The sequence below is a fragment of the Sinohyriopsis cumingii genome, chromosome 13, assembly GCF_028554795.1.
Source record: "Sinohyriopsis cumingii isolate HCF-2022 chromosome 13, ASM2855479v2, whole genome shotgun sequence".
In the NCBI taxonomy this organism is placed as follows: domain Eukaryota; kingdom Metazoa; phylum Mollusca; class Bivalvia; order Unionida; family Unionidae; genus Sinohyriopsis; species Sinohyriopsis cumingii.
Genome location: NC_142973.1, coordinates 20,192,846 through 20,205,781, shown reverse-complemented (window position 1 = coordinate 20,205,781; position 12,936 = coordinate 20,192,846). Strand labels below are relative to the sequence as shown.

At 36.7% G+C, this 12,936-nt stretch overlaps 1 protein-coding gene across 3 annotated transcripts in view; it reads right to left on the bottom strand.

The window, feature by feature from the left end:
- Positions 1-12,936, bottom strand: part of LOC149785019 (sperm-specific sodium:proton exchanger-like) — a 196,698-nt gene that overhangs the window by 71,411 nt on the left and 112,351 nt on the right. For all 3 annotated transcript variants that reach the window (XM_089978712.1, XM_089978713.1, XM_089978714.1), the window contains 2 exons: positions 2,529-2,669; positions 433-530 (listed from right to left, as the gene is read on the bottom strand). In XM_089978712.1, coding sequence (XP_089834838.1) covers positions 433-530; positions 2,529-2,669 — 239 coding nt within the window. The remainder of the gene's footprint in view (positions 1-432; positions 531-2,528; positions 2,670-12,936) is intronic.

Here is a 12,936-nt window from a genome sequence, read left to right as displayed (position 1 = left end):
TTTTATTGATGATTTGTCATAAATGATACTATTTGTATTACCAGAAAATGTATATCAATCTCAAAATAGTCTTATATATTTCAAACTAAATATTTTCATCATTATTACAAATTTGCTGAGATTGAAGGAATTTCAATTTCTGTTTTTTTAATCAACTAACGAACATTTCTCAAAGTTAAACATTTTCTCATAGTCTGTTGCTTTATCATCAAAAGAAAATATAACATAAAAACAGATATGACAAATGATGTTAAGAATTATATGAAAAGAGTGTGGTTTCTACTATCACAAGATGTGAACCCTATCAAATAAACAGTGTAAAAAGATGCAAATAAGAACCTATTCATGGAAAAATATGGTATTTAAACAACACCATTATGCTAGCAGAAGGAGAAATTATCATTAGTTACTTATCTGCGCAGTGTGATTTACCTCCCCTTCTTGTCTGAAGCTACATCTGTGCATTCTTGAAGTTTTCGAGTTGCCTCTCTTGACAGCATTCCTTGTTCAAACTGACGCCAATAACTCATCTGTAAGAAAAAATGGCAAACATGAAATATCTACAATACTCTAACAATGGCCAGATATTGCAAAAATATGAATTAACAGGGAGAGTATGTATGTATGTATGTATGTATGTATGTATGTATATATGTATGCATGCATGCATGTATGCATGTATGTATGTATGTATGTATGTATGTATGTATGTATGCATGTATGTATGTATGTATGTAACAGAAAAATTGAGCACTCTTATTGATCACAGTGAACCTCTGTCAGAGTACCAAGAATACCAAGATAAATGCATGCATGCATGTATGTATGTAGATATGTATGTATGTATGTATGTATGTATGCATGCATGCATGCATGTATGTATGTATGGATGGATGGATGTATGTATGTATTAGTATGTAACAGTACCAGAGTACAATTATGACTATATGCTGCCACTTAAAATAACACTTTTAAAAGTCTAAAAATTAGTAATTTCACAAAAACTGTAGCAATATAAACCATTTCCAAATAACTGTGAACATGAAGAGTACCAAGATAAATGTTATACAAGATCTAAAAATACTCAAAGCACTTGGTCAAACATTCTTATATAAACCAAATTCACTCAGAAAATCCAATATTTTCTTATGTGGTACATAATCATGTTTCTTTACTGAGTTCAAATCAAAATAGTTCTGTCTCCTGTAAGTCAACATACTCAAGAAAAATGTGTTCCACTGACAGTGGATGCTGACAGAGGTTTCACTCTGACAGAGGTTCAACCTTCAAGAACTGTTCATGTGTCAGGTTGGAGTCGGATACTTGATCAGGACACTGTTACTTTATCTTGGAGATTTGTTCTATACAAGGGATGCAACTCTCCAATAGTGAATTTGATGTTACAAAGATTGTGGACATTTTTTTCAATATATTTGCCATGTATAAAGAACATGATGATTTACATTACATTTAAAGTCAGTATAAGGAATCTTCCATTTAGAAATGGATGTCTGAAGAGCGAGTTTCATTTGTCTCAGATAAAGTGACAAGTCATCTGCCTCAACAAAGCGCTTTCTAAAGGAGTGGTTCTAAATGTATGCATACCCAGATGAAGTCTAAGTCAGTGACATGCACTGCATCAAGCATCAGGAGGAAAGAATTATGAGAATATCCGTATACAACCTAGTCAAGTTTAGGTCTTAAAAATGACCTGCATAATCTGAGCAAGACCTTGTGATATCCTCCACATTCTGTGATTGCCACAACCCATATTAAGTCCAGAGCCTTATATCTAATATGCAGAGTAAAGTTTTAAATCCAGGGCCTTATATCTAATATGCAGAGTAAAGTTTTAAATCCAGGGCCTTATATCTAATATGCAGAGTAAAGTTTTAAATCCAAGGCCTTATATCTAATATGCAGAGTAAAGTTATAAATCCAGGGCCTTATATCTAATATGCAGAGTAAAGTTTTAAATCCAGGGCCTTATACATAATATATAGAGTAAAGTTTTAAACCCTGGGCCTTACATATAACATGCGGAGTAAAGTTTTAAATCCAGGGCCTTATATATAATATGCAGAGTAAAGTTTTAAATCCAGGTCCTTATAACTAATATGCAGAGTAAAGTTAGTAGATAGATAAATATTGACAGCTATATAGATAGATGGAGACAGACAGAAAAAAGTCAATCAGATATAAAGGATAATACATATTTCTATGACCCACATTAGAAACAATACAGTAGATGTGCTAGTACTAGAATGACGACTGCAGTCTTTCTTCCAGCTGAAAAGCCCAGTGGATTCATCTAGTAAACATGAGAAAAGTTGAGGGGATGGGTGTCTACAATTGGATAAGATTTTCTCTATTTTAAAAAAAGTCTGCTGAAAATTGGTTAAAATTGGGGATAGAGTTATCATGAAGCATGAACTTATTATGGGGAAACAGGCATCATTATTTGCTCAAATTATAAGCTGAAGAGGGACTGACTGTCTGTCTGTCTGTCTATCCATTTAAGAACTTACCTTCTCTGCCTTCAGCATCCTGAGGATTGCCTCATTGGTCATGTCCCTTAGATCTTTCCTGGTGTACTGTGGTGGAAGTTCATGGTCACAGTCAGGGCAAACTGCATTTTCTTTAAAATCTAGTGACTCATCCACATCAGCCTAAAAATATATAATTTATAGACAAAATCTGTTTCTTTCAATATATAATTTATAGACAAAATCTGTTTCTCTCTTTCATTGAACTGATTCATTCATTTGTCAGAATATCTCTTTCGTTACCCATGTTGCACTTAAATTTCAACTAGATTTTAATTATTAATTTAGAAATATTTGTCGACATTTTTTTGTAACAAAAAGGTCACAAAATTAAATCCAGCATGAAATGTTTGTATTGAGATTGAATTTAAGATCAGCAGACTAACACCAAAATTGTATTTCCATAAAACTGTCCACTTACACACAGAACAGAAATTTTATCCACATGAATATTTCTGATTTTACAGAAAGTGGGCAATGGCTGCCTACATAAAGGCAGAGTCTATGTCTAGGCAGGGTTCATAATTGAATTACTTTCAATTAATTTATTTTGTTGGATATCATAATTTTTTTTCTTCTTCACAAAATAGAGTTACATTTTGGTTGGTACAGTACTCCATCACTAATACGCTGTTCATGGGAGTCATAAAAAATGGATCACCTAATTGGCAAGGGTACCTAATACTGAGGTAATTTATGCATAAAATTATTATTAAATAATGAAATAGGATCTGCAACCATATCTGCATTAAACAGAGGTCAATTATATTGAGGGAATACTGTACTTAAATCTATGACTAGCAATTGTTAGAAATGGCATTATTTTTTTAGGATCCCTTAAAACCTATAGCAGGTGTGCTGATGAAAACTAGAATTGACTCAGCTGTCATAGACATAGTTTTAGATAAGTGTTTGTCTGTCATAGACATAGTCTTAGATAAGTGTTTGTCTGTCATAGACATAGAATCTTAAATGAGTGTTTGTTTTATGTAAAATTGACTCAGCTGTCATGGACATAGAATCTTAAATAAGTGTTTGTTTCACATAAAATTGAAATTGTCTTGGCTGTCATGGACATTAAGTCTCAAATAAGTGTTTGTTTCATGTAAAATTGAAATTGTCTTGGCTGTCATGGACATTAATTAAGTCTCAAATAAGTGTTTGTTTCATGTAAAATTGAAATTGTCTTGGCTGTCATGGACATTAAGTCTCAAATAAGTGTTTGTTTCATGTAAAATTGAAATTGTCTTGGCTGTCATGGACATAGAGTCTTAAATAAGTTTTTGTTTGTTTCATGTAAAATTGAAAATGTCTTGGCTGTCAAAGACAGTCATAAATAAGTTTTTGTTTGTTTCATGTAAAATTGAAAATGACATGTCTGTCATAGACATAGAATCTTAAATAAGTGTTTGTTTCTTGTAAAATTGAAATTGACTCAGCTGTCATGGACATAGTCATAAATAAGTTTCATGTACAATTGAAACTGATTTGGCCATCATAGATAAAGTCATAAATAAGCATTTGTTTCATGTAAAACTGAAATTGACTCATGTTATATCATATCATAGACATATTCATAAATAGGTGTTTGTTTCATTTAAAATTGAAATTGACCTATTTCATAGACACAGTGTCATAAATAAGTGTTTGTTTCATGCAGAATTGAAATTTACTCATATCATAGACATATTCATAAATAAGTGTTTGTTTCATGTAAAATTGAAATTGGCTTATATTTCATAGACACAGTGTCATAAATGTTTGTTTCATACAGAATTGAAATTTACTCATATCATAAACATATTCATAAATAAGTGTTTGTTTCATGTAAAACTGAATTGACTTGTATGTCATAGTCATAAATAAGCATTTGTTTCATGTAAAATTATTGTGGAAGTTTGATAATACCCATCTCATGCATACATTTGGTGAGTGGAATAATGAAAGCAACAAGTGAGTTTTTATAAATTTCACATATAACTGTTGTATGACAAATAAAAATGGATGAAAAAAGGAAAAAACATGCTGAAGTGGTTTGAAATACAAATGGAAATACTTTTCATACATTTCAATTATGTGTCATCATATATGTTGGTGCATATATATCAACTGGAAATGTGCTAATGGAACATGAATGCCTCATCACAGTGACCTACTTTTTTGTAAACTGGTGTTATGCATACCAAAAAACACATACTTTTGCAAAGTTGGATAACTGCAGCTAAATAAATATACAAGTTGACCTAACTGTCCAAAAGTCAGTGCAGTGAGGAAATAAGTTATTGTGGTAAGTAAGCACTTATTGTGGTAAGGAGTTGTTAGCAAGATAAATCTACATACAGAGTAGCAAGATAACGTAGCCAGCTCTGTCCAAGAAAATGGTTTTACTGTACAAGTCAGTGATCGCATTTTTTGTTGTTGTTGTTGTTGTTATGGGGGTTTAACGCCATTTTTCAGCACATGATAGGCTATATATGGCAGCCAGTATTAATGGTGGAGGAAGAACCCGGGAAAACCCAGGAAAGAACCACCGACCCACGAGAAGCTACTGGCATGCTTTCTCACATATCTACATTGGCTGACTCTGAGACTCGAACCGGCGCAGACAGAGGTGAGATGGCAGTGATCCGTAACGGCGAACGCTTTAGACCACTCGGCCGCATTTTTTGTAGGTTGGTGTTATATTCATCACCAAGACACATCAACAACATTCTATGACTCTACAGTGAACAATGCCTCAAATAATGAACCAATGCAAACTTAACAAAACTCAGTGGGACATTAAATAAAGGTCATATTGACTTAATTTAGGTAGGCTGTACTCAACAAGATGGATGACTTTAGAAATGTGCAGGACTCTGCAGCCAACATTGTCCCAGAAACTGACCTACACATAAAGCTCAACCAAAGTCACCAAGGTGTGAAATTGAGTCAGTGATCTCATTTTGGGTTGATGCTGCATTTACTGGTATTACATGTATGTAAATGAAAAAGTATTTTTCTTATCATTTTTTCAATTTTATTTTTTTATATTTATTTTAAGACAATGTTTTTCAGTACTGAAAGATCCTTGTCTACTTTAGGAATGGAATAACATAATTGTCCATAAATACAAAAATTAGAATATGGAAAAGTATATTAAAACATTTTGGTAATTATGCTGAGTGATATAAGGGAAGAAGGCATGATGGATGGATACATCTACAAACATAAGTACAGACTGGCAGACAGTGGAACTTATAGACAGAGGATTTCAAAATACTACTAAAACTGCCTCTGGAATAATCAATAATCATGACAAACAACAAACTATATCTTCCCCACTTACAGAATGGTGCATCACAGGATAAAAAGCATGGAGATTCAGTATTTATACCAAGATGAAGGACAGTAGTTATCATAAGTACCAAATATGCAGTTGTCAGCGAAATAGCAGCATTGGTGTGGCATGCAGGCTTGTTGTTTTAGCATTTTCAGTTGGCTAAGAAGGCATAAATGGCAGACAGGTGCAGAGGTTTTATTGTGACAAGTGTGTATCGTTTGTACAGATATGATTCTTAGTGGGACTATTTTCACAGGATCTGCATCAAGGGAATTTAGCAATAACTATAATCAGGATGCATTAAGCAAGTAAAATTTCTAGGAAATTGTTTCTTCAAGAATATTTACCCAATCATAATACCTTAGGAGAACTACTCTTATCTCACAAATCCAGCCCTCCCAGGTCAAAAATGTTTAGCTAAAAAGCTAAAAGTTCTCTGGTCACCTAGGTGACAGTTGGGCAGTGATCTCCCCTTGGTACAGGGATTGGTGCCTAATTGCAAAAATATCTCAGTTACTACTGGAGCTGAAGGCATGCACTCTATACGGATGTAACTGTGGGGAAGCTGGGAGGGTGTATGTGTATTACCGGTGTGATTGGGTAAGTAATCTTAAAGAAACATATTTTACTAAAAAAGATTGGTTTCTTCTTTAAATACATTACCAAATCATAATACCTTAGAAATATATGTAAGAGGTTGAGGAAAATACATCCCCTTACCATGGTAATGTCATCTCTGGTCCCATAAAGTATGTGAGACAGCTTTTAGATAACCTGACTGGAGAAGACTCCATCTATCAGGAAGTAGCTTTGAAATGGTAACATTTTCACTTCCACATATCCAGCACAGGTTGTGAAGCCATGTCTTATGATACTGTTGACCAACCTGGAAAGGTGACCATGTTTATAGGTCCTACCAGACCGAGTTGAGACCTTTGGGATAAAAGATGACCTTGAAAGGTGACCATGTCTATAGGTCCACCAAGACTGAGTTCAGCCCTTTGGGATAAAAGATGACCTTGAAAGGTGACCATGTCTATAGGTCCTACAAGACTGAGTTGAGCACTTTGGAATGAAAGATGACTTGAAAGGTGACCATATCTATAGGTCCTACCAGACCGAGTTAAGCCCTTTGGGATGATATATCTCTTAGATAAAAACTGAGAATATTGACTCCGATCTCCAACTCATGGCCTGGATAATGTGAGTTAGACAACAGTTCTGGTCAAATGCTATACTTAGGGCAACTGTTTTAACCTTGTGAACCAATATGCATAACAAATTCATTTGCACAGGGGTTGTTTCTCAATATGTAAAGCGAATAACCCACTTAATCCAGGATGAATGGTCTATGATTATATATCTCCACGTTCCTGTTTGAGAAGCAAAAATAAGTGTGATCTCCCTTGACACAAAAGCTCTTTCATTTGAAGATACCACTTCAAAGCTCTCACTGGTTCTTTAAGGTGATCTTGAGCTGAAGTGTCCAGAGTGATTTCATTATAAACGTCTGGTTATCCTTGGATGGGAACCTTTTCTTGGCAATGAAAGAGGGTACCATCATGAGTGAAACTGAACCATCATGATAAAACTGCATGTAAATTGGATCCATTGATAAGGCATACATTTCGCTGATCCTGACATCTGTTGCTAATGCAAATGAGGAAGCAGGTCTAATAAGAAAGATGAGTCAATGATGCACTTGCAAGTGGGGGGTGGGCTTCATGAGTAATACTGGTTCATCATTTTGGAACTGTAAGTAGATGGATCCAACAAGATATTGCCAATTTTGCCTGCCAACTGCCAAAATGGTGAAGAGGCAGGACTTGTGTGATAGGTGAATTAAGCTCTTGAGGTCAGTTCATTTGGTGTCCTGTTCAGTCAGGTTAATCCCCATGCAAAGAACCTTGGGAAAGGGTCCAGTGTCATTGGTAAAGTCAAATCCAAACAAATATTAGATCAGACAGGTCTTTGATTTGTGTGAATATACAGGGGCAATAACAAAATCAGAAGACTGTGTGATTTTCAAAACAATATAAAGAACAAGACCTACCAAACACTAAAACAGAAAACACTTCCATTGTGGATATCCATGCTGTAGTGCTCGACCAAAACATGTAGGTGTACATGCAAATCTGTGGACATTTTGAAAAACAATGTAAGTGTACCCCAAAGTATTTGTCCCAAAGCAAAGGACCACACAGTAGTCATCCTGAAACTGATTTGGAAGCCAATGATGTATCAGCACCAAGATATCTATCATATACAATCTCTGCTTGATGGCATTGGAACTGGAAAGAATGGACTGCAAACCAAAGTCTTTTGCCATTTCAAATTGAAGAAACAACAACCACCACGCAAAATGTTTTCCTTGTATACATGCAAGATTGCAATGAATGCTGGATGATGTTCTTTAGCTATGAGAAAACAATTGGTGTGACAAAGTAGCCCAGCAATGAAACAAAGCCGATTGAGAGAGAACTGAATGTACACACCAAATTGCACAACAATTAGCAGAACTGAAACATATTTTTACACTGAAGAGTACTGGGAGAAACTTTGGAACAAATGCAAAAACCACTAGAACAAGCCAGTAGAGAATTTTGGGGCAAGCAAACAGACACAAAAATTTCTATTTTTGTGGCCCAACCAACAAAACCTTTGAACCTGCATGGCTTGAGGTATTGGAATTCCAAAATCTGGAAACGACAAAGATACAACCATATGAGTATTTGTTTCTACCAAAGACAATTTAGAACACCCAGCTTGGCCACTACAACAACCAATGGTATGCTGAGCACCTCCGACTTTGTGTTCATGTTTGAAAAATCCCCAGACCAAAAGTTGCTACTACATAGCCTATATTTCAAGGAATCCAATCTATATCTGTCACAGCAACTATGCCTCATTGTCCATGGAGGTACAATGATTTAGGGATCCATTTGGTGCAAGTGGGAGTTGTGTGCCAATTTTGGACAACATAGTTGCACCACCATCAAAAATAATGGAATCATGAGAATATAGAAAAATACCAACTAGGGCACACCAAAACCCCGATGGGAATATTCACAAACAAATGAGGTCTTCCACCAAAAGCAAAAGATTGCAGCACCTTGGATATGCTGGAGCCAGACAAGGAGTTCTAGGTTATAGAATACTCAATGCTGCTGTTTCATGGAAAAACCTGATACATTTTGCTATTTGCAGACGTAGGTGGTTTGAATATCTAGAGCAAGTTTGAGGAAAAACTACTTCCAAACAAATTTATCTCTGCCGGAAACATCATTTCTTCTATGTACTTTGTGAATGGCCACCACAAGTACCAAAAACAAAACACAGCATGTTGCCCTAGAACATGAACTACCAACATCAACAAATCAAGAGTGAACTAGGATTCAACAATGCCATGCACAGGCCATGAATATGAATCCACATATTCAGAAGCCAGAGACAGGTTGCAATCCCACTGCAGGATGTGTTTGTCCAACACTGGCTGATTTGTATTTGGACTGGCCAGAGCATCTGGGTCCTGTCTATTTTGTATATGTAGGTGGATCTACATTGCCAAATTTTTGCATGTCATTTGGACATGCTTTACCTTTGTCTGCGACACCATAGGTGCTCTGTTCTTGGCCATCAGTGTAAATAGTTTGATCTTTCTGTTTTGTAGACGTTCTTTTTGTTGTACCCAGTTTACATCAGATAGGTTCTAGAAACAAGCCAAGATCACCTAACCATTTCATCTCACACTCAAGAAAGTAGAAAACATACATGGGGATTTACCAATTGTTTGTCCACACCCAGTGACTGGTTCTTGGTTGCAGAAACAATTGGTGTGAGGTGTGCCATGAAATATAGTTGTTGCATAGCTGTAGCAAATGTATTCCTCTTCTTCGACATCAACAATCTTGTGGCAATTTGTGTTTGGTGACACTCCCACTTTTTTGCATTGGAATTTCTAGCTCATCTGCAACATTCTCTATTGAGTCCACACATCAAGTGATTCAGCAATTTTGGATATTTTGTCTCATTTGTGCTAATTTGGTACTTTCAGTTCCAAAATATATATTTGCTGTAGTTGTTGTTGAACGAGCATGGATGATCGATCTCTAGAAGGACAGGCCACATTTATTGGAAGTGGACAATGTAGAAGATCGACAATCTATGTCTGGTTGCTCTACACCAATAGTGTGGCTCTTTTGAACATGCCAGGTCCAAGATGCACAATGCACATGGAATCTGGCAGTAGAATCAATGAATCTGGAGAGTGTATTTGCACTGGACAGCTGCAAGTGGCCAGTGTTGTTTTTGCATCCTGGTCTTTTATGTAGCACTGCAGTGGTTGTAGCAAAATACCATAATTTTTCCCTGGAAGTATGTCAGCTCAGTAGATAAGTCGTCAATGAAATCCAAACTGTCACTGCCCATACCACAGCTTGTTCTCTTTTTCTATCATCTTTGATATTTGATTTTGTAGGTCGAATGTGTATCCCAGACACATGGTTGGTTTGTGTCTGCATATCCAGCTATGTAGATTGTGCCACTGAACCAATAAGCTAGTCCCAGGTAACAATCCAACACGTTGGTGATATTTGTTCACTGTCACACTGGCGTATGTACAACAAACAGTTTTTGCTCATGTGGTGATACCAATTGCAATATTTTGTTGACCATGATTTCTGCAATTTTGTAAGAAGTTCAACAACAGTGATACTTCCGTACAAGTGCATCCTTATGCTTGTACATCTGAGTGCAAAAAACATTTCTCGCAAGTGTATGTTTGGACAATTGACATAGTCTACCAGGTAGCTTCCAAAGGATTTGTGAATTTCACCAGACTTTTAATTAGAAATGATTTTGTTGTACGGTTTGTACCTTGCCTGAGTACATATTGCACTATACAGTTGATCGAGAACACAAGAGAAATCATGTGTGTAGTCAATGGAGTAGAGTCCATATATATGGGTGAGTAGTCTTCTATCAAAATCTGCCAAACATGACTGCAATTGTTCCAAGGGTATTTCGGACACATCCACTTTTGTTACAAATACAACAACTGCAGATGTATTTGAATAAGGGTTGTTTTGTGATCCCCATGTAAATTGAGGTCATTAGTTTGTGTCAGATTCAATCTGCTCTTTTTTCGATCATACAATACCTCCATTGCTACCAAGACCAACTGTGTGCAAAATACAAATATTTGGATGGACATTGTGGTTTGCCATGATGATTTTATGCACCATGATCCAGAGAGTGGCTGCAAATGTGTGTGACACTTGTGTCCTTGTAGATAGTCAACAGTGGAGATGTCTGGTACCAGATTGCTTTCGCGTGCATATTTTTGGAGTACATGTAGTGCTAATAATGCTCGCACACAAAGACCCATGCTCTGGAATGTAGCAGATATGGTGGTATATGGTATTATATTTGTGTTTTGTTTGGTTGCCTCACATTGGGGGCAACCTTGTTTTTCTTTTTCTATGCACAGACTACATAATCTCTCCAACTGTTGGCTTGTTATATAGTAGGGCAAATTTCTGATTTTTCTGCTTGCTTCAATGGCTTTGGATTGTATTTGCTTTGATAAATTTGATGTTGCTTGTGTCGGTGATTTCCATTGCTAGTGTATTGCTTTCTGTCTTTGTCTGCCATTGCTCATATATTTCCTGCCATTGCCAGTATATTGCTTTGTGCACACTGCCACTATTTGTGTCTTTGTCTGCTGTTGCTAGTGTATTGCTTTGTCAACCATTGTTAATGTTTTTGCCTACTATTGCTAGTGTATCGCTTTGTGCACATTGTCCACCTTTGTTTGTTTCTTTACCTGCCATTGCTAGAGTATTGCTCTGTGCACACTGTATTATGATTTTTGGTTTCAGTATGATTTTTGTTTTAAGTATCTGTATTTTGTGGGGGGTTTTCCATACATCCATATAAGACTCTAAAGCCCATGACTGACACACTCACATCACACGGGTGTTGACAATGCTACCAACCCCTCTGCAAAAAAGTAACCAAAACATCAAGGGCTGTGTGAAGAGATAGCTTGTAATGGGGGTCAGAGGTAAGGACAGGTGGCCTGGGACTCACAGGGTAGCAAATGAGGCAAAAGCCCCATTTCTGTACTACTTACCTGCTATTATTGTTATAGGATGTTGTGTCTCTGTTATGAAGTGGACCATCCTATGAATATGCCTCCCCCATTTTCTTTTCTTCCATTGAGTAACTTGTGGGACACATTGAACTGAGACTGTGACTTATTATGTATGTATTATGGTTGTGGACCCAATGATCCCTTATATATGGCCTAGTCCAGTCGAAAATGAAAGTAGGTCATCTATGTGGGGGAGGATGTTGTTGTTGTTGTTGTTGTGGGGTTTAACGCCATTTTTCATCACACAATAGGCTATACATGGTGGCCAGCATTAATGGTGGAGGAAGAACCCAGGAAAACCCCGGGAAGAACCACCGACCCACGAGAAGCTACTGGCAAGCTTTCTCACATACCCACATTAGCCGAATCCTAGACTCGAACTCACGCAGACAGAGGTGAGATGGCAGTGATCCGTAACGGAGAGCGCTTTAGACCACTCGGCCACTCAGGGCCCCGGGGAGGATGTAGTCAGAATCATTATGTTCGGATGAGTTATGGGATGTTTGATCCATGTAACTGGTCCATGCATCTGCTGTGTGAGAGGATACTTTTGGCTGTTTGCTTAGCTCTTTTCCACACTGTACAGTAACAGAAAAAGAGTTGAACCCTTCAGTGGCAAGGTCTATAGGAATGGGCAACAGTGATAAGTCCTGTAGTGGTGACCTATAAAGATTCCTATTGTGGAAGCAAGTGAAAGCAGAATCTAGATTATTTTTTTTTTCACCTGATGTCAGAACTGTAGACTTGGCAGGTGATGTTGAGAAATGAGGACAGACGTCTGATGAGTTCACTCATCCAATGTGGATCTAGGAATGATGAGGAATCTTGAATGACAGGATCATCATTTATAGATTAAGGTAGTGAAGTTGACATCTCCTGCACTACCTGCAAAGTAGCTAGAGAAGAATGTCAAG